General features: G+C 37.0%; 2 protein-coding genes and 1 long non-coding RNA gene across 4 annotated transcripts in view; all 3 read right to left on the reverse strand.

The window, feature by feature from the left end:
• Positions 1–2,128, reverse strand: part of kcnt1b (potassium sodium-activated channel subfamily T member 1b) — an 86,036-nt gene extending 83,908 nt beyond the window's left edge. For both annotated transcript variants that reach the window (XM_016501144.1, XM_016501142.1), the window contains exon 1: positions 1,980–2,128. In XM_016501144.1, the coding sequence (XP_016356630.1) occupies positions 1,980–2,074 (95 nt within the window). In that variant the 5' untranslated portion in view covers positions 2,075–2,128. The remainder of the gene's footprint in view (positions 1–1,979) is intronic.
• Positions 2,129–3,501: 1,373 nt separating this feature from the next.
• Positions 3,502–6,311, reverse strand: LOC107699768 (uncharacterized). Its single transcript, XR_001635498.1, has 3 exons — positions 5,785–6,311; positions 3,994–4,039; positions 3,502–3,639 (listed from the first exon to the last, which is right to left on the reverse strand). It is a non-coding gene; the product is annotated as an uncharacterized LOC107699768 (long non-coding RNA).
• A 1,050-nt stretch (positions 6,312–7,361) lies between these two features.
• LOC107699703 (kelch-like protein 20) lies at positions 7,362–16,385 on the reverse strand. The gene is made up of 8 exons (XM_016501035.1): positions 16,274–16,385; positions 15,772–15,923; positions 14,768–14,951; positions 12,768–12,911; positions 12,416–12,549; positions 8,450–8,661; positions 8,135–8,229; positions 7,362–8,052 (listed from the first exon to the last, which is right to left on the reverse strand). Exons 3-8 carry the CDS (start codon positions 14,875–14,877, stop codon positions 7,989–7,991), a joined length of 759 nt encoding a protein of 252 aa, XP_016356521.1. The 5' UTR covers positions 14,878–14,951; positions 15,772–15,923; positions 16,274–16,385; the 3' UTR covers positions 7,362–7,988.
• Positions 16,386–27,398: the final 11,013 nt, after the last annotated feature.

The raw sequence follows: 27,398 nt of genomic DNA on the forward strand, positions 1-27,398 counted from the left end.
GCTGAATCCCTGACAATTTTCAAGCGACAGCTGAAAACCCATCTCTTTCGAAGCTACTTGACTTCAAAATAAAAAAAAAAAAATTACAAAAAAAAAAAATCTCTCTCTTTATTTATTCCTTCTCTTTCTAGCTTGTACTTATTTGAACAATGTCTAAGAACTTGGTATTACAACCACTTCCTGTGTCTGTTTGCCTCTTTAAGAAGAATCGCTTTATGTATCCCCCAATTGTAAGTCGCTTTGGATAAAAGCGTCTGCTAAATGATGTATTGAAGTTGTAACTCTGCTGTTGGTGAGTCTAGTCTGTTCATGCCAAGTCTGTTCATGTCAAGTCTGTTCATACCTCGTCAAGTCTGTTCATGCCTAGTCAAGTCAAGTCAAGTCTGTTCATGTCAAGTCAAGTCTGTTCATGTCAAGTCAATTCTCGGATTATGTCTGGATCACTGTAAATAAAGCTGCACTTGGGTTCTTCACTACTCTCGCCTTCAGTGGATGATTCATTACACAGACTCCCCTGAGATATATGGACCACTTACAACCTGCCAGAGAGAGCTTAATTAATAGTGTGCAATAGTTGCCATAAGCACTGCAAGGCAAATAAACCAAACCAGTAAATCTTGTGACTACCTGCTTTGGCTAGAGATATGCCACAGAAAAGAGGAGTAATAGAAGAACAAAAGCAGATGGATTTCAAATAAACAGATCAATGATTTGTGGCTTACGCCACAGCAGGGTAATAGAGCACAAATGTCCCTCACCAGTGGGAAAACCGATACTGTGGCAATACGGAATACACAAAGAAAACCACAGCAGACTGAGAGCAGCCATGATGTCTGTTATTGTTAGCTAAATGAAGCAGAAATAATGTATTTCTTGTGTAAACCCTTGTAAAACAGCATTCACAGAAATAGAAATCCCACTCAAAGCCCAAGGATGATAAAGTTTTCTTGAAAATGTAAAGGTTGCCCTGAATTTCACCTCTCACAGCTACTTAAATAAGCTACAATGACTCCTGCATTTCAGCCTCTATTTAACTTCAGCGCCACAGTGAAGGACAGCTCCCTATAACCCAACACACACACTTCATCTTATTCTTACACAAGCACAACGTTTACGTATACAGTGTACATATACAGTATATCTCCATAAAGCAAACACAGAACACACACATCGTGTGTACATAAACAATTTGGCAAGTTGCATTTTATGTATGATATTATATAACAGTTAGTTCCCGTCCACTGATTTGATTGCATACTTGCTCTGAAATGCTTTGATTGCATCGCATGCTTATTCTGAAATGCTTAATTATGAAACAAATTGTGAAATGTGGTCTCTTTTCTACAATGAAATAAATGTTTTGTCAAGTAACAGAAATGTGCTGCATGTGGTAGCAAAGATTTATTGAAACAATATTTTTTTATTTTTTTTATTCATTCATTTCTAGTTTAATTTAAGCCACAAATTAATTACATTTATAATTTAAATGTGCACTTAGTAATTTTGTCCTCATTAAAAACATTGTACACATAAAAACAACTATTGCTTTGAAATAGTTTTTGTGATCTTTGAAGCTTAACAGATTCACATTGGCTTACATCAACAAAGGTAGATTGTACGCTCTAAGAAAATTCCTAAAGAACGTTCTTAAAAACCTTTTTTTAAATAATCTAAAGATATAAAGAACCCTTTATGGAATGGAAAGGTTCCATGGGTGTTCATGGAACCATAGATGCCAATAAGTAACCTTTATTTTTAAGACTGTAGAGGTCAAATTAGTTAGTTTTATGTTTTTACTTCTTACGGAGCGATAATAACTGGCAGTTATACATTTTACAGTGCTGCAATATCTTTATTTTAATTATTCAGCTCTTAGTTCAAAAGTAATGTCAAGAAAAACCCTACAAGTGGACTGCAGTGCCAGTGTTTATGAATGCTTTATGAGAGTGACCCGCTGAGGACACACAGTAGGAAGTTACCTGTCATCATTCTGAAAAGATTGATCCCCGAGCAGCAGATCTCGAAAGCGGTATCGTGGAGGTAGAGGAGGGACCTCAGAGTCCACATCGGCCATTTTCAGGGTGGAAATGTCCAGAATAACACCAGTATTACTGCTGTTATTCCTCTGAACAGTCTCCGTAGGCAACCTGAAGAAACAGACATAAATCTTACAGTAAATACAATCACATAACATGCATTATGCATGTATACACAAAATATATATTATTCATGAATTGTGTCAGGACTGCAGCTAAGCACTTGTAGGACACACTTGTAGTTTGGACACAATTTGCATGCTATAGGTCTATCATAATGCGTGCGGTAGAGGGTTAAGTGTTAAACCAATAATCATTTCAATATTTTTTACCGATATTCACACTTAATTAGGAACTAGATGTTTACTATTCGGTCTAGAAATAACTAGAACCATTTGGTGGAGCTATGCAGAGTAACATCCAACAAAGATATTCAAAGGTAACATTCAAAGGTAATATTCAAAATGTTTGGATAATTACTCACTTTTTACATAACAGTAATTTATTCTGAAGTGAGAAATGCATAGCTCATTCAATAAATTATACAACTCATTAACAAAAATGACAATAAATAGCATTTAATGAAAATATTTGCATATAAAACCAACACTGCATAATTAGCACAAATATTATTAATACCACCATCAATAATAATAATAATAATAATAATAATGGTTGTTGTTGTTGTTACGTAAAATGCTAAAATTAAGAGAATGAAAATCGGTTCTGCATATCAGTTATCAGGCACATAGTTAAAACAAGAACAAGAACACCAATACTCTATCTATCTATCTATCTATCTATCTATCGATCTATCTATCTATCTATCAAGTCAGTATGAGCTCTACTTTAGCCTATACCTAAGGTGACAACTACATTTTTACACTTTTTATAGTGTTGTTTGGATTTCTTTCTCTCTTTTTTTTAAATACGTTTTCAAAAATAATTCAAATATAAAACAATTGTAAATCAGAAGTGTTGCTGTTAATGTATTATTTCCACTAGCAAATACACACTAATAGGCTACTCATGCCCAAAAGCAATGCCATCTTCACAAAACAATATGATAAATGTAAAAAGTACAAAACACGAACACGAACACGAATTAGTCATTCGTGACATGACATGATGTTCTCACCTGCCTGAGACAGGCTGCGCGGTCCCATCATTGTAAATAACCGTGTTACTGGCGACCCAAACGCCGCACATTTTTAACAGAAGCCACTGCGAAGTGTCCGTGAAGGACTTCCGATGGTAATGTCCTCCAGATAGATCCGTCCTCCATGGACACTTGCATTAAAGGGGCGGATAACGACTCTGATTAAACCCTCCTCTTACAGAAGAGCACCGCTGAGTGCAATACTCGGTACCTTCAACATCTCTGTTTCTGTTTGTCGCGTGCAATTCAACTTTGCATCCATGAGATACTGGTGATGTTGGTCATTAATTAAAAGATTGATCCCCGAGCAGCAGATCTCGAAAGCGGTATCGTGGAGGTAGAGGAGGGACCTCAGAGTCCACATCGGCCATTTTCAGGGTGGAAATGTCCAGAATAACACCAGTATTACTGCTGTTATTCCTCTGAACAGTCTCCGTAGGCAACCTGAAGAAACAGACATAAATCTTACAGTAAATACAATCACATAACATGCATTATGCATGTATACACAAAATATATATTATTCATGAATTGTGTCAGGACTGCAGCTAAGCACTTGTAGGACACACTTGTAGTTTGGACACAATTTGCATGATTAGCATAATTATAAGTCTACACTGTAAAAAAAGGTTGTAGAAACTAGTTTTACTCTAGAAAATGTAACAAACAATTACAAATAAACAGCAACACACTGAATTAACTGTGAAATTTCGGAGTTAAAAAAATAGTGTTTTCTTGTAAAATGTATTCCAATAATCTTTTATTTATAACTTTGTATGTTTGCGAGGTTTGGTTTACCTGTCAACAGCAGTGGATGAGCGTCGTGGCGGAGTCATGCTTGGCTCTGACAATATGGAGAGAAAGGGGAAGGAGTATTGCTAAACATTATGGTCACATGCATGAACAACACCAATAATGTAAGCATATAAAATTAATCCATGTTGTTATAGGCTAATGCAGGGTTACAGAAAGAATACATTATTGTAGGCTTACTCATTTGGCCTGTAACTGTATAAATATCTTCCAAGCTAGAAAGCTTAAACTGTCTCTATCTAACAGTTATCCAATAACAAGGCATCTTTCACAGATAGTTCACCAGTACCCTTGGCTATAATTATACCCTTGAGGAACTACAATCCACAGACTGACGTTCACCTTTTATGTCATTCTTGTCACATTTTGCACACTGTGAAAACCATCATCTAGAATGTTCCCTGTATGGTTTCTGTTAGCGCTCTCAGGGATACATGAGTGTGTAATGACAGTAGTGAGCGCCTACATTAGTGTGCAAATCGTTGATAAGTGGGTGGAGGGTGATTTGGTTGGCCAAGGGGTACAATGAATTACATACAGTGCATAAAACTCAGACTAAAATGTGCTTTTGCTCAAGGGTTATATATACAGTGCTCAGACGCTAATAAAAAGAACAATGTTGAGGATATAAAAAAATGGGCATACCTTAGGGAGAAAATGGCATTGACACAAGAAACTGCATCTGTGTGCACTTGCAGACACAGTATGAATGTTTTGACAAGGAACCAATAATATGTAGTTCATAAAGTAACATCTCAACTAATTGGTTTTTGTAAATAAATAGAAAAATAATAATAATTGAATGAATCTGACTACACTACATAACAAATCACAAATATATTACAGTATTTTCTGGGTCAAATCAGGTACAAATAGTTCCTTAACCCTCTACCGCATGGTGTAGCCATATAGCAACATACTCTTTGTGTTCATTTCCTTGCCACTGTCTCTTTAAGAGAACATTCTCGTTGTTTTTGTTGGAAAGAGAAGACCTTAGTTTAGCCAATGATGTGCTTTGATTAAGTCACATGACATGCATTTTTTTTCTGTGGCGAGATTTCTGACAGACTGCCGTCTCTTGTCGGTAGTTGCTGAAAGCAAACTAAAACGTCAGTAACAAACAAGGACCAGTCCGTGTCACTTCTACAAAAAAATCTAAAACATCACTGTTATGATGTTATGATGACATATTCACCTCTCAAAAAAGTTTTTATAAAATTCGTTTTTGGTAAATCATTCAAATGTTTGTGTTGCCAAGCGGCAACACTGTGCAATAGTGGAATGACATTATTACAATAGTTTAGCTAGCTAGCAAGGTCAGCTGCAATTTGTTAAGCTGTAACAATAACAACATTAATACTAGTGAAATAATGTTGATTAGTCGTATGTTAATGGCATTTGTATTATGGATATAATAAAATTGAAATGGCAATTTATCTATCTATCGATCTATCTATCTATCTATCAAGTCAGTATGAGCTCTACTTTAGCCTATACCTAAGGTGACAACTACATTTTTACACTTTTTATAGTGTTGTTTGGATTTCTTTCTCTCTTTTTTTTTAAATACGTTTTCAAAAATAATTCAAATATAAAACAATTGTAAATCAGAAGTGTTGCTGTTAATGTATTATTTCCACTAGCAAATACACACTAATAGGCTACTCATGCCCAAAAGCAATGCCATCTTCACAAAACAATATGATAAATGTAAAAAGTACAAAACACGAACACGAACACGAATTAGTCATTCGTGACATGACATGATGTTCTCACCTGCCTGAGACAGGCTGCGCGGTCCCATCATTGTAAATAACCGTGTTACTGGCGACCCAAACGCCGCACATTTTTAACAGAAGCCACTGCGAAGTGTCCGTGAAGGACTTCCGATGGTAATGTCCTCCAGATAGATCCGTCCTCCATGGACACTTGCATTAAAGGGGCGGATAACGACTCTGATTAAACCCTCCTCTTACAGAAGAGCACCGCTGAGTGCAATACTCGGTACCTTCAACATCTCTGTTTCTGTTTGTCGCGTGCAATTCAACTTTGCATCCATGAGATACTGGTGATGTTGGTCATTAATTAAAGAATGATAATATGTTGTCCACATTAAATTCACATGTTCAGTCTCTGTGTATCCAGTGAGCCCAAAGAGCCCTTGTTTGACGAGAAGAAAACGGCAACTGCTGCGCGTCAGAAGAGATGTAGAGCAGCAGGGAAATGTTTGAGACGCTGTCACCTCTGCATCTGTTAGGTAAAGCCACTAAGTCATCCGTACAGCCTCTCTTCTCTCTCCTTCAACGCTTACATCGCCATCTCCTGGACCACCTGAAATCCTCGAGAACACGGACATGACTAAAGAGACAGCTACGCGCGTGCAATCCAAATTAAATTAAACTGTGGACCATAAACATTCACATCAACGTCAATCATTTCATGCTATGTGCTTGCTTACAGTGAGCTGCTAACCAGTCAAAATAAAGACCTTGATTAGGTCATTAAGTGTTAGGTGTAATAAATTTTATTGGCTGGTTTAATGTCAGTCATGTACAAAGGCAAGGAACTCGTTCTCTTTCCCATAAAACCATTCACGCAGAAGTAGAGAGTAATTTTTGCTATTATGATAGTAACAATCGTAGTAACTCTTTACCAAAAAACTGACATAAAAAACAAACATAGATCAAGAATCAACAAATCATGTCATATTGACATCCACTGAGAATAGGACTATATTCACGTAAGAAATACAATATTCCTTTGTTTCAATGCTAAATTAATAAGGTAATAAAAAATAAAATGAGCCAATTACATCATCCTTAAAGGTTAAAGTAATAAGGATGTTAATCTTGAAATTCTCATGGACCTTGAATACACAAAATATTTATTTATTCATTCATTCATTCAGTCGTACATACAAATATTGTGGATTTTTTTAGGGTTGCTCTATATGACCTAGAATGTAATTCTATTCTATTCTATTCTGTTCTGTTCTATTCTATTCTATTCTATTCTATTCTATTCTATTCTATTCTCACATAGCCAAATGTCTTCCTGAATATTGGTTATTGCTGGAACTGATTATCTGACTTTGACATATTCGCTGTTTTTTAAAATAAGATTTATTAATAAAATTTGTAATATGATTATTAAAAATGATTAATAAAAGATTATGCCAAACTGCATATGCATAGGATTTTTTTCCAGGAATTACAGTCTTCTAAAGGTTTGTACTGTCTGACACAATCATTTTTACTTAAATCCCACCAAAATATCAAAAAATACTTTTAATTCAGAAATGTATAAGCTATTCACACAAAAGGTGTTTTACATAAATTTTCTATAACCGCCTCGTGTATTTTTGAATAACATTCAGATAAATAAAGAGGGTCAAATTAAGAGTCTGGGACCAAAATACACATTTGAGAATAGAAACAATTGTGTCTGTATGGAATTTTTTTTTTTACACAATCTCATGCTTAAAACCTTTGTGCTTTGTTAAGGGTTGTGTCTAGTTCTTGCATGAGGAAGATGTTGAAACATATATAGGCTGGTTGTACGACTGAGATCTGGGAAACCCAAAGGCCTTAGGTTTATACTCTGAAAGAGGTGAAATGAAGAAGCACTAGAATCTGCTTTCATTACAGTGTCATTGACCAATGCTTGTAACTCCAGATTGCTCCAGGGGGACTGTCCATTAGTAAGTGTCCATAACAAGGCACTTTCAATAAGTGCGCACTCATTTTCCACGCCAGTCTTTCTGGCTATAAATAAAACCTTCCCAGAGAGACCCATATAATGTAATGGATCGTTGATATTAAATTATTTTTCTGCTTTCGTATTTTCATTACTCACCTCTAACCTAACATATTAGCTCCACCAATCATAAAACTACTATAGCACATTTTATTACATCACAGATCTATCAAATACATTTCACTTAGAGAGCAAACTAAGAGTTTAGCAAACAAAGCACAAATTTAGTGTGTTTTTAGCAAGACAACTCCACCGCCTGGGTGTTTAGTCTTCATACATCCAAAGTGTCTGTCAAGAGAAGAAAGAGAAGAAATGTTTTCTAAGGAAGAGAAGAATAGACTTGATGGATGTGTAAGAGTATAGTTCACACCTCCAAGTGTTTGAGTCTGGGTTATAAGCCTCAACCGATGTAAGAGTTGATATCCCATCTGCCAGCAGTATCCCACCAAACACAGTCAGGGAAACCTCCAAACCGTAAACATGACAAGAGATGGAACAAAACACTAAGAACTGTAACCTCATTTTACTCAGTCAGCCAAGAGGCAAGACTATATTGTCAATAAAGTGTCAGCTGTTGCTGTGATGTACTTTAGGATGAAAGTCAAAAAAGTCAATAGGTGTGTACTAAAATGTCAATAGGCATCGGAGAATAGAAAACAGGTTGCTGTGGGTAGAATAGGCTCACTTGAAAGCGTTTGTGTCCCATTGGTTTGACAGGGGTCCACTTCTGGTTGTCAGGGTCAAACTTCTCTGCCGTGCTGAGCTCCAAACGCAGTTCATCTCTGCCGCCTGCCACATAGATGCGTCCTAAGTATACAGCACAGCCTGGCTGCTCTCTGGCAGTGCGCATGGGGGGACACGGCCGCCACATTCCTTCCAGTGGGTTAAAGCGTTCAACTGCTCAGGAAAGTACAATCGGATCTGTTATGCATACTTCGCATTTAAAAGTGTGCATCATGTTCTTACAAACCTGTATGACTTACTTTCTTTTGTAGAACACAAAAGAAGATATTTAGAAGAATGTCCAAGCTACTCCTTTCCATATATTAGTTTACTCCACATTGGCTGTGTTTACATTCACAATTTTGTTTCAATCGGACTGAATTCATTCGATTCATGAATCTGAATGTAGTGTTTTCATGAACTTCAAAATCAGAATTGATTTTTTTGACATGCGCACACTGCACAAATATAGAATTTCCCACTGTTTGCACATAATAACCATTCTCCTACACTGTTTCTTTATTTGTTTCATACAGCAGAATTAATATTTATCCATTTCTGGATAAATAGTCTTTTACATATAAACCGCTGTGCCATGCTGCTTATACTGTATTTATCACCCCGTGCCCAAACCAGTCATCTGTGGATGAGAATCCGAAACAAGGACTGGTGGAACATTCTCCTGCTCCACTTCACAGACTCTGTGTGAAAGGAGAGTTTTATAATGACAGTACAACTCTTTATTCAATTGAAAGAACAGCTCGTTCTGTGAGTCATATGTCATTACCCTATCTCTACATCATTGCACATGCGCAGTCCTTTCAGTTTCGGTTTTCAATCTGATCGAGTCTTTACATGCACTCTTGATCGTATTAGAAAAGGAATAAACCACTCCTTTAAATCCGATCAAAATTTCATTCAGATTGAGATCAATCGGCTCGATTAAAGTAATCTAAATTACGTTCAATTTTACTTTTACTTTTTTTTTGTATGACCTGCCTTGTGTATTTTTAAGTAACTTTCAGATAAATGAAAAGGATCATGTCTTTGGCATGATGTCTAAACCGCTTAGTAAAAGTGCACGAAGCGAACATTTTGTTAAATATCTATTTTCTGTTCTGTGAAAGAAAGAAAGTCAAATGCGGTTGAAACAACATGAGTTAATTATACCATAATTTTCAGTTTAGTAATGATTTTTTAATGTTCATCTTGGTATTTATACTGACACATATACGTGTGAATACATATAATTGAAGCATTACACGAAAGGAAAATGTTTTTGGTTATTGGATGTCACTGTAGCAAAGCCATAGGCAAAAGAGTATAACTCGAGTACTGTGTGGCTGGTCATATGAGGGGGGACCCACATTATGCATAATAAGTACAAGTAATACATTTTCTGTGAGTACATAATATTGTACACAACAACATAGTATTTGGCAAATGTACTACTTTAGATGTAGATTTGTATTATTATTATTATTAAAAAATGTATTTTTAAAGATGAAGCAAATGTTGCCGTAATAATTCATATTTAATGCAATGTATAGTGCAGTGTTTACCCTCAGTATACAATCATCTACAAATTTTTTCATCTTTATTTTGGTTCTGTACAGGATATACATCTATTCTATTCTATTCTTTTGTTTGTTTTTTTCACTGAAAAGGCTGAAAGCATTGCTCAAGTGCACTGATAAGTAAATATCCAGAGAAAGGTTGTGGGAGTTCTCTCGACCCTCACTTCTCACAGACAGAAATAGGCATTAATACGTTCAAGTGTAGTACTTACTGTATATTTGCCCCGTTCTCCGGAAATATTTTTATAGCTATGACCAGTTTTTCTATGTTTGTGTGAGTGTCTGCGAGCTTGCAGCAGAGGTTTTTGGGTCACTACTGATGTAAAAACATTAACAGACTCTGGCCTGTTATTATTAAGTGGAGAATGACAGCATTATGTAGTGTATTTAATCAAAATAAAAAGTTGTTTAGTCTTTTTAAAGTGCTGAATAACTTTCATTATAGACATTGGCGGGCTTTGTGGAGCAGCCCTTCAGAAAATAATTAATTGTGAGAGCGTGGTCTAGATGTTAACATACACACTCTGACACACTAAGCTCTGCTGGGGGTGATGCAAGTTCAAAGTTGGTGACATTTCCCAATCCCATTCTCGCCTCTTCTCCCTGCCATTTTCCCTCCCACTAAATAACAGATTGAATAATAAGCTTTTTCAACCAATAAAAAAAGACATCTCTTTGGAGAGAAGCAAAAATTGTTTACAGCTAGGGTTGCAAAGGGGTGGAAAATTTCCGAGAACTTTCCATGGGAACTTAATCTGGGGAATTTTGGAAATATTCCAAGTTGGAAATTTAACAGGAATTTATGGGAATTAATTGTAAATTTGGGGAAATGTATAGAAAAGGTGTCTAAACATAAATATAAATATAAACATTTTGTGTGGTCATAAGATGACATGCATGCAAACTAATACAAATTTTAAAAATAAAATTTTTGGATTTTTTTTTTGGAACCTGTTATATTTTTCAAGGTTTCATTGATGAATAAAAAAATTAAAAAGAACAACATTTATTCAAAATAGAAGAATTTTCTAACAATATACAATATATATTTACTATCACTTTTTTTTTATCAATTTAACATATCCTTGCTGAATAGAAGTATACATTTCTTTCAAAAGAAAGAAAGAATATTAATATTATACTGATTTCTGAAGGATCATGTGACACTGAAGACTGGAGTAATGACTGATGAATATTCAGCTTTGCATCACAGAAACAGATCATATTTTAAAGTATATTAAAACAGAAAACCATCGTATTACTGTTTTGTTCTGTATTTTTGATCAAATTGATTTGGGTTCATTCCCATATATTCCCATAATTGGTTAATTCCCATATATTCCCATCAATTCCCATGGAAATTGTCCAGTCTTGAAAATTCCTGGAATTTTGCAACCCTATTTACAGTACCTTTAAAATATCAGGTGTTTTCCAGTTTGCATACCTATGTACTATTCTATACCATTTTGTAGTATAAACCGTGTGAGTTGAGTGTTCACTCTGAAAGTTCCAACATGAAAAAGTACACTTCAAACACTTGGATGATGCACTTATTCAATTGATCAAAGTGTTGATAAAGTGTTGAAAGTTGGACACTTCAGGCACTTAAAGATTGCAGCATAGTAAAAGTGAAAAGTGCATAGCACACCATTTGGGACGCACCTATTTAAAAATAAACCAACACAGGCTTATTGGAAAAAATCTTTACCTATATTTTTTCTAAATTCCGAAAACATACATACAGTTCACTGCTATTTTCCACCTAAAAGTAAACAACTTTTATTTCTCTTCACAAAAAAATATGATTACAGGGCAGATTATTGATGAATATAATACTTTTACAATTCTATAACCCCAAAATACTTTTACCATGATGTAGTGCATGATTTGTAAATTAATACATTTTGATGTTTGCAGCACATATCCAGCTCAATATGCATGATTTGGTGATGTAGTAAACTTGCATGGTAGCTCACCTGGTACTACATTGTACTTGTGATCCTGAGTGTTCAGGTACAAGTCCAATGAAACTTGAGTCATGATAAAAGACCTTAAAGAAGTAGAAGCAAGCTATAATTGCATAGTTGCCTCAGCAAATGTGTTTTTATCTCATGTTTGCTTTTGTTAATAAAACGTTGCCAGATTCACGATCATCTGTCTTGAATAAAACTAAAAGTGCTTTCAGTGCTACCCTCTAGACATTTCACTTTAAAAATGTTGGGAAATGTGCAAGAAGCAACGTAATATTACATCGCAGAAATGTCACCACCACATTTGACTTGGAAAAATATTCCAATGAGCCTGGGTTGAAAAACATCAACATCAACTAAACATCAATTCTCAATTCTGACCTGAATTCAATGGAGTGTCTCCGTCAGTTCCTCCCATGACATATATGAACCCATCCAACACTGCGGCAGCCGCCCCAGAGCGATGCTGGTGCATTGGAGCCATCTTGGTCCAAATGTTCAGCACAGGATCATACCTGAATAAAATCACAGAGGTATCACAGAGGCTTTCACAATGTCATGTATTCCATATGATGATATCAGGCAAAATATATTACACCAGTTGTAGTTTTGCAAATATTTAAACCTTATTTTTGTCTACACAATTTATAATTCACTGTCCTGTTACAGCATGTTGTATAACAATCATCAACTGTTGCCTGACACATGTCTATATGCAGTATGTGTAAAGTACCTCTCTACAATGTTGGTACAGGCTGCTCCATCAAATCCCCCCAGGGCAAACATGAACCCATCCATCTCCACCACACACACACTGCTGCGGGGGCTGCTGAGGGATGCCACCTCGCTGCTCCACACATCCATGCTGGAGTCGTACCTGAAGAAGAATCAGAATGCCATGCGGAAGTTTAATCATTCTCTGTTTTAACATGTTTGTAGTGTTGCTGAGTGTGAGATGAGTCAGACTGCAGAGAAGGAAGGGACATTATGCCCATGTTTTGCAGTGACATCAGGTCTTAGCTAAAAAGATCAAATGGCAAAGTAAATCTCATACAGACTGAATGATATCACTGAATGATGATTTCTAATACGAATGTAGTGTAGAATCGGTATCTGCTAAATGAATCTGTCCCCAGAGCTGCTGTGCTGTGAGACAGAGGAAGAGGATATTTATAAAGGAGATGTGCAGGATGTCATTATCACATAATTTGATCACTCACTCATCAAGCCAAATGCGCAGTGGGAAAAAAAATTGCTCTGTCTTGTGTGCCTGTGTAGTTGCCGGGGAAATCAGCATTGTTAAAACATTTTAATAATGTTTGTGTGTGTTTTTATGGAGACTGTGAGGTATGAGTGTGTATGTGTGTTTGTTGGTGGAACTGCTAAGTGAACTATATAAGCTGTCATGTGCTCTCAGCTTTTGGCTTCAGGTTGCTAATTGGAGTCCATCTCCATATGTCAGGACAGTGTCATCATTACTCATTCGGTTCCTACTCACACACACACATTTATACATTATATTAGTGAGTGCATCTCATATTTGCAATGGTTTTCACACAGAAGTGATGCTTTTTGCTAAATCTCAAAGGGATAATCCACCCAAAAACTGAAAATTCTGTTATACTCACCTTCATATAATTTACATAAGTCAAAGAAAGATGTGAATAAAAGCCTAAATTACAACTGTTCATCATATAAACTAATTGTGTCTCTTCAGAAGGCCTGGATTAAACTGCTTAATTCATATGAATTACTTTTACGATGTCTTTTTGTACTTTAAAAAACTTTAGGTTACATGGACTTTTAATGGATGGAAAAAAATGATGAGAGAATATTAAAAATGTCATAATTTGTGTTGTAATGATGAAGTCTTATGGGTTTGGAATGACATGAGGGTGAGTACAAAGAATTTTCATTTTTGGGTGAACTAACCCTTCAACAACCCTGACAGAAACCTGCTGATATAAAAAAAACTCAAGCAAAACACAATTTGGCTGATTTATGAGCTTTTCAAATAGCGAGGGCCACATCAAATGTCTTCACAAGTATATTTTTGACTTATCACAATATTTTCAAAAACTTGGCCTTCAAAAGTGCTGCTAGTCCTGCACACACACAAACACATACACACACACACACACACACACACACACAAACAAACACATGCACGCACACACATTTGTTGCAGAAGGAAACCAGAAAGATTGAGTTTTAAGGAAATCAAATCAATTAAGTTTGAACAGATTAGACTGTCAACCCCTTTGCATATTTTGCAATGCTTCATTTTTTCCTTAATGAAAGGTGAATGGAATATATCACTAACAGAATATGAGTAAAACAAAACTTATCATAGGGGTTCAATGACAATACTCTCTGAAGGTCGACTTGTGTTCAAACTAAATTACAATGCAACAGGTAATTAGATTTATGAGACTGACCTAAAATAGGTCATGATATATCAAAGAGTAAAAATACTTCACCTTCACACCTGTGTTACAGTGTATAATAATCAGCACATTTGTCTTTTTGTCACATTTGCATCACGGTGGAGATATTTATGGGCTGAAGAGAGCTTCTGCACTGACCTTCGTTATTTACAAAATCTCAATGTTAATAACTATGGTGCCCTTTACAGTGTGCTCTTGATGGGTCCAGATCAGCGAAAAGATCATTTGGCTCTTATTTAGGCATTAGCCGGATGCATTTACAGAATACATTTTATCATGGGCTTACTTCTCCACACTGCTTACGCAGGTGATGTCATCACGTCCACCTGTAGTAAAGATCATTCCACCCAATGAGCAGACAGCCACATCTCCATAACGCTTCAGCATCGGCGCCATTGTTCTCTATTCATTATAGAAAGGATAAAATCGCTCCACAGCACATGACGCAGATGTTGGGGTCCAACCACCAACTGTAAAAAAAAAAAAAAACAGGAGAAAGAGTGCTTTATCTCATTGCTTTTATAAACATCATCAACTAAAGAACGTATTTTGGACGACTACGTTCCAACACTGAGAAACAAGATGATCACAAACTTTTTATTATATTATATATTCCAGATTGCCAGTGTGCTCTCAGACTTTTGAAGCTCACAGTAGATAGATGATCAGTGCTTTAATGTGAGCCAGTGGCCGTTGGCACACTGTGTAATAAATGAGAAAATGTTTTCTGTCGCTGGCTCCTCATCAGCAATAGAGTCTTTCGAACGGTTTAGCAGTGGTACATTGTTGTCTCTTTCAAAATGTACAACTGCAACAGAGAAAACAATGTAGGCTGCAACGTAATTTCACAGTTGCAGAAAAAAATTACTTACATTGATATCAACCACATAATGCATAATGTGACCATATTCAGTTTTTGAAGTACTGATCTTTATTGAACTATTTGTAGATAGAAGGGTCAGTTCAACCCAAAATGAAACTTCTGTCATCATTTACCCACCTTCATGTCATTCCAAACCTGTATGACTTCCTTTCTTGTGGTACATAAGATATTTTGAGAAGATAAGATACTTTCAGAAATGTCTCAGTGTGTTTTTTTCTTCTTCTTCTTGAAAGTCAATGGTCACCAAAACTGTTTGGTCACCAACATTCTTCAAAATATTTTCTTTTGTGATCTACTGGTTTGGAAAGACATAATGGCATCTTGATACAATGATTTAGCAATATAGAGAAATAGACTACCAATAGCAAAACAGAATAGGAAGACTGAAGAAATCGAGTGATCCTGACCAATGAACATTGTGTCCATGAACTGCTTTTGAGGAGAGTGTTTGGATGAACGGACACAGGTGATGTGTGGGCTGAGAGGACAGCGGCTCCCTTGAGGGCTTTTCTGACCAGATTTCTTCATGAGGTCAGTCACTGTCCCTCCGACAGCTGCCCTGAGGGATAAAACGCACCCATGTTACATTTTGATTTTTAGAGCCGTCAAGTGACTTAAATAAAAAATAAAAAACTTTTATAATATAGATAACATTTTGCTTATTAGAAAGTTTCCTAAATTAGTTTATCATTCAAATATACCATAACAACAATATAATTGTATCCATGATCATAAGTGCACTTTCAATCACTGTCAGAGGAATCATTTTCTTCATTAACAGCAATTCATCTTAATCATTTCATAATATTAGATTTAAATCAGCACTAGCCACAGAGACAACCACATGAGAAATATCCTAATTGCCCTTTTACATAACCAACCACAGCTTTCATAAAGAGAAGTAATTACCCTTGTTCATCGAGTATCCTTATGTTCTTTGTGTTTCTGTTCACTGACTACTGTGAGGCAGTGGATGTGGATGTAGTCTGTCTGTCGTCTAGTGAGGCAGTGCGTAGATATGTTGATGTACATAGTTGTTTCGAGTAGATGGTGTCCTTTTCTGGCCCCCACAGATGTTTTGGCCTTTGGATGAGCTGGAGAAATCCTAAAGATACATATCCTATTTGCAGTGTGGTTTAGCAGTCTGTAACCATAAAAACTCAAGCCATCTATATGTCATATGGAATGGAATACATTCCAGAGAGTGTGCTGGGCACATAAAGAATCACAAATTACTACACTTAGAATGTAATGGAAAAAAAATCTTTACTAATAATGAATAACATTGAAAATGTCATGCGTATGATTAGGAATTAACTGCACAACCAATACATTTTGTTAGAATCTTTTTGTTTTTCATGTCATTCAAATATCTGTCATAGAAAATCACTTTTATATTCAGATATAACATACAGAGCTAAATGAATTAATAAATCAATAAAAAAATATATTTATTTAAAGTTTAAAGTCACTGTTTTGTTGTGCCTTGGGCCATTTGTTGATTTGTCACTTTTTGTTCTGACAGCATCACAACATGTTTATGTGCACTTTCACTGCAGACAATTCCCTTCAGTTCTTTCAATTTTATGCTGACAATCCTAACAGTTTTAGTTTGTGATATATATCACAACCTTAAATGTCCAAAGATCGTCTCTGTTAGTCCAAACAGAGGGTTACCACATATCAGACAACAAACACACCATGTACTGGAATGAACAGAGCAAGAAAACCCCTTGTGATAGTGTTGCTCATTTATGATATTGCTAATATAAATCAACTGATTTACAACCAGGACTGAGAACATGGCCTGTAGTGTTTAGAATTCATGGCCTATTGAATTGCATAACCAGATTCCCCAGCCACACTACACTACAACACACGAGGCAGCTGTATATTTGCGTATTCTTTGTATCATTTGCATGTTGCTTGTTGACCCTTACGAAAAAGAAGTTTATTCAAGTGTGCTATTAGTATACTTCTTTTAAACTAAAAATAGGAAAGCATACTTTTAGTCTACTTTTTATGTACTTCTCAGAAATGGGCTTTATGTACTTCTCAGAAATATACTTAAAATGACATTTAAGTATACTTGACTTATACTTAGAAAAAGTCTAAATATAGTGTGTGTCTCACCTACCTGAACCTGCCTTGTTGTGTCTACAATAAATGTCATTATTGGAATCCTTGTCGTCCTCGTCGTCCTGCCTGCCTCCACACACCCGATTCCGTGACAACTAGTACACTGATATTTGTATACTTACTACATAAAGTATACTTAAGATATACTTGAACTTTACTTAAGTATACTTACTAAAATAAACTTGAAGTATACTACTTTTTGGTAAGGGGATGAATGCAGTTTGTTATAACAGGCTAGAAGAGAGTGAGAGTTTAGCAATCAGTGTGCTAAAAAAGATCTATTACTATGAAAATTAATCCATTCAAGACATTTAATATATACAATTTGAATATTTTTCCCAAAGTAATTTCCGTCATGATCAAGTGAGTCTCCAGAGTGTAAACTCCAAATGGCTATCATTAAATTCTTGTCCTGCTTGTTACATTTGGCTGATCTGCTTTTAGGTGTTTGATTGAACTGGGTACATGTGCAAACAAGCCATATTTATATAATCCTGTCACATAACTTGTGTTTACTAAAACATAATGTAATCCCATTATTCAAAATAGTCAAAACATAACGTAATGCCTTTATTCCAAAAATAATTACATCTAAAAATTGCAAAATTGGTTGGCAGATGAGTGACCTGCGATTTCCTGACTCTTATTTACTATTTATGTGGTTGGCTCTCTCAGAGATTTGATGGAACTGAATGTGCCGCTTGCTTTTACACATTGTGTGCATTTGATGTAATTTTAGGAAACATCTCAATAACAAATGTGCATCCATTGGAAGGACTCACTAGGGGTTGGCCTATGTGATAAATAAAAACATAGGTGGTCTTATATAAGACAGAATGTCAGGACAATTTGAAACCAGACTGAATGAATTATCCTCAATTTTGAACACAGCAGGAGTTAGAAGGTTCAGAACAGGTTTAAGAACAAAAGGTTTGTGTTCTTTCAAAGACTGCATGAAGGAGCAATACCGAAGAAGCAGGAGAAATGTCATCTTGTTATTGCAAAACGAGAGCTCATGGTGTTCTTTTATAGCAACGGTAATAGAGAGCAAAGGGGAAGGCGTCCATAAGGATTTAATGTGCTACTTAGATGTGACGTCGAATTTATTGGGTGATCCTGTGATGAGAGCACATGACTGTACAAATTTAACTACAGATAATCCTCCTTTGACCGCAGAGGTGGTTGCCTTTCATATTTTGGTTCAGCCTGATCAGATTATTAGCACCTCATAAGGATTCTGTTCTAATCATCATTTGATAAAGGTCAAGCCAAATTATGAAATCATCAACCTCAGTTCTGAAGAACTAAAATGTTCCACATTTGTTTATCATTAAAAAGCAGTTAGTTACGGTCCTCGAATTTAATATGCAGTCCAACAGCACTGGGGCTTTTCACAGTTTGTATCACTCTTCTTTTCCGTGTTTACACGTTCCAGACAATCTGCCCATGTATTAGTGGTTGGGTTTTTTGATTCAGCAACAGGTGGCAACAAGTGCTTGCCTTTATTCATTCAGAATCAAAACACTACTACTGTGTGTTGCTCAAGGCATAGCAGTTCATTCTGCTGTGGCTTTATTTGGAAATATTTTTTGCTGGCTGAGCAAAAAAACTCAAAGGAACCGTTAATGTGTCAATGTAAGTGTTAGTTCACCCAAAAATGTAAATAATAATAATTCTTCTTTGTAGGTATTTATGTCACTTACATACACTTATGTTGTTCCAAACTACTAAGATTCATGTGCATGTGAATTTATGTGAATAAAACTCTACATTAAATCTGTTCATTATATAAAGCAACTGTTCCTCTTCAGAAGACTGGGATTTAACCATTTGATTCATATGGATTACTTTTACAATGTCTTTAAAAACTTTTTGAAGCGTCAAAGTTTTGGTTCCATTCACTTTCAATGGAAGAACAGAAATCTTTCAGGTTTTATTATAGAGTATATCTTCATTTGCTTTTAAAATGAATGGAAGTCTCATGGGCTTGGAACAACATAAGGGAGAGTAAATGATTACAAAAGTTTTATTTTTGGGAGAATTAACACTTTATAGGGTTAGTTCACCCAAAAATGAAAATTCTGTCATTAATTACTCACCCTCATGTCGTTCAAAACCTGTAAGACCTTTGTTCATCTTCGGAACACAAATTAAGATATTTTTGATGAAATCGGAGCTTTCTGACCCTTCATAGACAACAAAGTAACTACTACGTAGCTACCAAGGCCCAGAAATGTGGTAAAAACATCGTTAAAATAGTCCATGTGTCATCAGTGGTTCAACCGTAATTGTATGAAGCTACGAGAATACTTTTTGAATACTTGAATATGGTAGTCATGTTGCTGTCTATGCAGGGTCAGAAAGCTCTTGGATTTCATTAAAAATATCTTAATTTGTGTTCCGAAGATGAACAAAGGTCTTAGAGGTTTGGAACGATGTCAGGGTGAGTAATTAATGACAGAATTTAATTTTTGGGTGAACGATCCCTTTAATGCTAATTTCTTGTTTTTTTGGATATAAAAGTAATATGATGCAATCATACTTGGTTTAAATATCATCACATTGGTCATAACCTGTGGCTTCGAGCTTTTGTCTGACCACCAGGGACACCCTATTAACTGCATAGCAACACACTAAAAATTACTGTGATGTAGCATCTCACAGCATATGCCAGAACATTGCATCTTTATGTGAGATACTGTATGTTCTGACTAATGAATTTTATCCTAGTGGGACAACCGACACACCATACTGAAGCATGTGGGACATCTAAAATACTGAAGCACTGCTGGCAATGCCGAAGACCTCAGCAGCTGTCTCAGTCTCTCACAGCTCAGGCAGATGATAACATAAACACATGCCAAAAGACCCTGCAGTAGGATTTTTACCTCCTGGGCAGCAGTAATAGGGCCCGAATCGTCTTCATTATTGTTGTTGGATGTACATGTTATGGAGAAACTTGTGATAATTTCACATTTTTGTTGCAAGTGGATGAAATCTTTTTGGATAAATGCAGAAAAAAACATTGAGATGCTTTCAAAATGTACCCCCAATTTATCTGAATGCACCCTATAAAGCGAGTGGACCATAATGGCTTGTCAGCATAGGCTGAAACATTCAGAGTTGTGACAGAATCAGATATAAACAAACCAATATAACTGGAAGTAGGCAGTGACCGTATCAAGAAACGGGGGCTAGTCTGTGAGATGGCATGAGTCATAATAACAGAGTGATTCATACAAGCATCCAGACGTTAATCATCAGCTGGCCCTTCTAGAAGACCTGAGGCTGGAAATGTCAACAGGCAGCTATTTTCACAGTCAATCTGTCAAACAGACCAACTGGTGAGTGTTGTTGAGTGCCTGAATTTATTAGTATAATGAAAAGGCCATCGTCAAGCCACCTGTAGATTAAAGAAGAAAAGAGCCAAAAAGAACAGATCAAAATTGGTACAGTTTCTTGTGAAGAAGTCAATTTTAGCTAAAAAAATAAATAAAAATAAAACAGATTTAAAAATTTGAAACAGTTGAACAGTTTTTGCTACTACAGTGTAATAAAAAATAAATTAAAAAATTATACATTTAATAAAAGTTTTTAATAAATGTCTTCAGCACTACTTTGTAATCAGTTTGAATCGGATTCACTAAATTCCAAATCTCCCATTAAGCAAATACATTCTGCTTGTGAAACAAACAAACAACTAGAAACAATTAATTTCATAGCTTCAATATTCATTATGTAGTTAATACAAAGTCTTGTGATTTCTGCCTCAGAAAAACAGAATAGTTTATTCTGTTAGAAACTATTGTGATTTTCTAAAACTTTTCTGCAAAAAGTCCTCAACATCTCACACACAAACCTCAATAGCAGTGACAAACTTTAAGTAAAAAAGGGATCTGCACACAACAAATAACAAAAGAAGAGCAACACCATAAAGCCAACAAATGGTAAAACAAAAAGCCTATAACCGTAAGCACATAATATATCCATGCTGCAATGCATGCTGGGAACATGAAAATCAAATCAGTATTATTGCTCAGTATGAAAATGTTCAGAGAGCTTTGTTTGGCTAGTTGGGAGAACATTTGGAGGAATACTGTTGGTTTAACACTTGCTTTTCTCATAGAAATTCAAATTATCTTACATTTTTCAGTATGCGTGACTCAGAAAGCCCTGTATCCTGTATAAAATGTGATTCCGTTTTTATAGCGCAGTTTAAACTGATACATTTCTATTTATATTGACAGTATTTAGTTCTTAGTTAAGTTCTTTGATAGCTATATAAAAAAGTGTCTTTCCTTGAAATGTGTTACATAATTGATGGGATATTTCATGAGGTCAGTAAACGCAATAGAATCCACTGACATTTATGCAACTATCTATATTGAGCAATACAGAAGAGGAAGTTCCCTGACATATGATGACCAGCAAATGCTTGCCCAATCACATGGGACAAACGTGCATGATGTGGCAGGCCTGCCCTGCTCCATCTTAAATGATATTCTGGGAAAAGAGAATCCCTCACCTCATAAAGTCAATTTTGGTCCACTTTCATTTTACATATGATTATGATCACGTCCTTGAATTCCCAGGCCAGTTCCCCAAAGTACAACACGAATACCAGGATATTTTAGTCAGCCAAAATAAACCTTGATGACCTAAATTATTTTCTGGAAGTAGGTCTGCCTCCTGAGATTTCTAAAAATGTTGGAAGGTTTGGTAGCACTTTAGATTATTAGGGAACACATATTCACTATTAACTAAAACTTTTTCCACAATAAACTTCAATTTGCTGCTAATTGATCATTGTTGTAGTAGTTATGTTTAGGTATTTGGCAGAGTTAAGGGATCTAGAATATGGTCAGGCAGAATAAGACATATAATATATGCTTTATTATATATAATATGTGCTTTAGAAATACTAATAAACAGCCCACATGCTAGTAATATGCAATTTTTTAAAACAATCTATTTAATAAAGGAAATTGGCATGTTACATTTATTACATACATACAATGCATGCATTGTAGTTATTGTGAAGTAAAATCAATGCCATAATTCATATTAAAATCAGAGACCACAAAATTGGATTTTGTCAGATTTTTTGCTGATATCCATCTGTGGATATCTCACACTTACTGCATCCAGTCCCTTAATATCCATGGTACAATGAACCTAGTCTGATATTCCAAACTAATGGGTTTAACCAGTAACTGCCCTGTGAAATCATCAAGATGATAACATACTTAATAACATTATCCTATTACAAAATCTATGAAAGGTGACATTCTCACTTAGAGCAGTCACTGAGAATAATTAAACAATTAGATCAGTTATATTACAATTTTGAAAGCTGATGGCAATGAAACTGGATCTTGGACCTGCAGTAACAAAGCAACTGTTCCACTGTGTAAGTGAGACTGCAGACTTTATCTGAATCCTTCCCAACTTATTGTCCATTTACAGTGATTGTTAACAAGCTGGGTCAATAATTGACCCCTCTATACCCTTATATAGTGCACTATTTAAGGGAAAAGCCATTTAAAGTGGCTTAAAACCATACCATATATTATCAAGTGCACTCGCCATAGCCCATAATGCACCACAATAATGAGTGTACACTCAGGCGCTGGAGAATGCCTATAATGCAGTAGATGGTGTGCATAGTAGTTAATTATTTAATTAAGGTTTATACTAGCAATTCTCCATGACAGATTTCAATATAAAACATGTTGTTGCTACTGGAGCTTGCCAGTCAGCTAAGACAGTGTCAAGAACAGAAGCTAGCTATGTAGCAAGCAGTGTTGGGGAAAGTTACTTTTAAAAGTAATCAGTGGTGGAAAGAGTACTGAAAAAATATACTCAAGTAAAAGTATCATTACCTTCCAAAAAATGTAGTGAGTAGAGAGTAAAAGTACTTGTCCAAAAAACTACTTGAGTAAGAGTAAAAGAGTAGCCTATTTAAAAGTGCTCATGAGTAGTGAGTAGTGAGTACTGAGCTGTGGATTCTATCCCCTCATAATAAACGCTGTACACCGCAATTAATACATTTTAAAAACGTTGTACATTCTGTAATTCACATTATCTTATTTGTCATAAAGAATGAAGAGTATCTATCATCCAGCAGTTTTAATTTGACAGCCAACTCTTTAAAATACATCAAAACAGCACGGAAACAGTATTCAGTTGAAGAAAATATGAAAGTTATTCTCAGTACAATCATCCCCATTTAAATCATAAAGTTTGAAAAAAATAGATTTAAAATCATGTGTAAGGGCACTGAGACAGCATATGCTGTTCTTGCACATAAAATATTAATGTTTAGAACAGTGCAAATCTCCAAGATGGCGCCGATAATGATGATCATCCAAAACTGACTCATAAAAGTAATAACTTACGATGTGCCAGGAAATCCCTAATATGGACAAAGACATCCAACTATTACTGTAGTGCCGCTTAAAAACAAGCAGAAATGTTTTGACTGATGAAACATGAAGACAATAAACACACAATTGTGACAATATATGGTTTATGTGTGTTTTTCAAGTCATCTCCAGGTAATAAATAAATAAAGTACATAAATAATGCAGTGCTAATTGACATATCCTTTAGTATAGAAACTATAAACATCTCGGTTATGTATGGTAACCCTCGTTCCCTGATGGAGAGAACAGAGACATTGTGTTGAGTGTACGACACTAGGGGTCGCTCTTGGGAACCCAAACACCTCTGACATCTTTGAGAAAAAGCCAATGAAATTGGGTGTGCAGAATTTGCATAGCTGGCCATGCCCCGGACATCCGGGTATAAATAGGCCAGCGTGGCATCTGCTCACTTGTTCTGTTCTGATGAGTCGAGAAGCGTCTCAACCCACTCAGAGGCAATTCGGAGTTGTGGCATGAAGGAAACAACGTCTCCGTTCCCTCCATCAGGGAACGAGGGTTACCATACATAACCGAGATGTTCCCTTTCTGTCATTCACTCTGACGTTGTGTAGCGTGTATAACACTAGGGGTCCCTATACTAAACGCCACAACTGCCGAACTGCGTCACGAGTCCACGGGGGCGCATATGTTGACAAGCCAACGTGTCACAACCAAATGCACCTTTCCTGCCGGAGCCTTTTCCCATAGTAATACTCACCATAATATAACAGCTGAAAAGTCTTGGTAGTAACGTTGGGACAGTGACTATTCCCCCTAGGGAAAAAAGGCACTACGGAGATCACATCCTACCCGATGGTGAGGTAACATGTGAAGATCCACCTATGGACTTACAGAGGAAGTACCACATAGGCAAGGTACTGGGGTGGGCTCCGCGTAAGGGAAGATCTACCAAAACCCAGAACCTATCAACAGAATGTCTGTCTAGGGGAACACTGAGCCTCAGGGGCAATACAGTGGAGAATACACACATGGGGCCTCAAGAGGAGCCACTATATTTTGAGCACTAACCCAATACAAGAGTTCACTCGAGGGAACATACCTCGTAACATACCTCCTCCGTCGAACTTCGCTAAGAAAAAGTGCTTATGTGATGGAAGGGTAGTCCAGAGTTCATGAAAGGAACCTGAGCTGGACTGAATAAGCACATAATTACCCTGGGGGGAGTAGCAAAGGTAGCAAGATCCTTTGTCTGGAGACAGCATTCCTCTTCTGCTGTCCTCCAAAGCAGATAAAGAGCTGTTCAGAACGTCTGAAACTCTGAGTGCGATCTAGGTATGTGCGTAGGGCTAGCACTGGGCACAACAGAGACAGGTTGAGGTCCCCTTCTTGGAAGGGGATAGCTTGCAATGTTACCACCTGGTCCCTGAAAGGAGTGGTATGAACCTTGGGCACATATCCCCTTCTGCTTTCCTCCAAAGCAAACAAAGAGTTGTTCAGAATGTCTGAAACTCTGAGTGCGATCTAGGTATGTGCGTAGGGCTAGCACTGGGCACTACAGAGACAGGTCGGGGTCCCCTTCTTGGAAGGGGATAGCTTGCAATGTTACCACCTGGTCCCTTAAAAGAGTGGTGGGAACCTTGGGCACATATCCAGGCCGAGGTCTCCGAGGTCTCAGAAAGTCTGCCGGCCCGAACTCCAAGTATGATTCGTTAACGGAGAGGGCTTGGAGATCCCGGAGATCCCCGACAGAAGGGAGGGCAGTCAGGAGGGCCGCATTTCTGTAGCACATCTGTCGCTGTAAATGAGTTTGAGCGAATCGTCGCTCAAATATAAGATTAATATAATTTTCAATCAGTATAAGTTTTGTTTGTTCAACTTCCATTTGTGCTATTTCATACCTTTACTATTATGCTAAATAGTGCAAAAATACAAAAATAAGTATGTTTGGCCAGACTGTTTGACTGGTAGTGTAAATGCAGTGCATTAAAGTCTCATTTCAGGGCATCATAGAAAAGAGAAGATTGGCCTGATTTTGCCCTCATTTTTCTGATAGCAGTTGATGGTCATGGTTTTGTGGTTCAGTGCCTCGTGCTCCTCTTTGCCCTGTCTGTGTCCCCCACTATGAGGTCAGTCCTATGGAAATGCCTCTAAAACAGCACTGGACTGAGTCATAGTGAATCCGGAAAAACATCAAGAGCTGCCCCTAAACAAAGTGTTAGCAATCAATCGGCTTCCTGGGTTTCCACTCAGTCCACCCCATCCAGCCCATAAAATGCATTTAGCCAGGTCATCTTTTTTCGAGGATTCTCTGTAATATCAATAAAGTCTGATTTGGTTTGAAGATGGTATGTGGTTAATGGCTTGTGGAAATGGAGAGAGCATCATCTCAGTTCAATGACGAGCTGGCAGACTCATTCTAATGTTATTTTTGCCTTTATAATGGGCAGCATTTTTGCAGGGTCCATGATTCAAGGAACATCTGCCAGAAGTTCAGTCTGTAAGCTTAGACCTTGTCTAAACGTCTCGGTTACGTATGGTAACCCTCGTTCCCTGATGGAGGGAACGGAGACATTGTGTCGAGTGTACGACACTAGGGGTCGCTCTTGGGAGCCCAAACACCTCTGACATCTTTGAGAAAAGGTCAATGAAATTGGGTGTGCAGAATTTGCATAGCTGGCCATGCCCCGGACATCCGGGTATAAATTGGCCAGCGTGGCATCTGCTCACTCATTCTGTTCTGAGGAGTCAAGTAGCATCTCAACCCACTCAGAGGCGGTTCGGAGTTGTGGCATGAAGGACACAACGTCTCCGTTCCCTCCATCACTAACCCAATACAAGAGTTCACTTGAGGGAACCTACCTCGTAATGAGTTCTAATAGCAAGTTCCTCCGTCGAATTTCGCTAAGAAAAAGTGCTTATGTGACGGAAGGGTTGTCCAGAATTCATGAAAGGAACCTGAGCTGGACTGAATAAGTGCATAATTACCCTGGGGGGAGTAACGCTGGTAGCAAGCTCTACACCCTGCCAGTCTCCTGAGTCAAAGAACTGACGTTCAGAACTCCAGAAGAAACTAGTTCCATTCGTAGATTATAAAATCTAACAAATGTATTATGTGTAGCCCAACCTGCAGCTCTACAGATATCTGCTAGAGAGGCCCCGTTCGCCAGGGCTGCTGATGTAGCCATGCCCCTGGTAGAGTGAGCCCTCACTCCCAGTGGGCAAGGTAGGCCTCTGGCCTGATAGGCCGTTCGGATCGCATCCACAATCCAGTGGGAAATCCTTTGTTTGGAGACAGCATTCCCCTTCTGCTGACCTCCTAAGCAGACAGAAAGCTGTTCAGAATATCTGAAACACTGCATGCGTTCCAAATAAATGCGCAGTGCATAGCTGCACCGCAATCGCTCTCTCCACCTGAGGGACCTCCATGTACCCCTTTGCTGGACCCCCTTTGAGAGCGGTGAGGGCAGAGGAACTGGTACATCGTGTCTTGGCTGAGAAGGGGGCCTTAC

The sequence above is a fragment of the Sinocyclocheilus anshuiensis genome, unplaced genomic scaffold, assembly GCF_001515605.1.
Source record: "Sinocyclocheilus anshuiensis isolate Anshui unplaced genomic scaffold, SAMN03320099.WGS_v1.1 scaffold278, whole genome shotgun sequence".
Classification (NCBI taxonomy): domain Eukaryota; kingdom Metazoa; phylum Chordata; class Actinopteri; order Cypriniformes; family Cyprinidae; genus Sinocyclocheilus; species Sinocyclocheilus anshuiensis.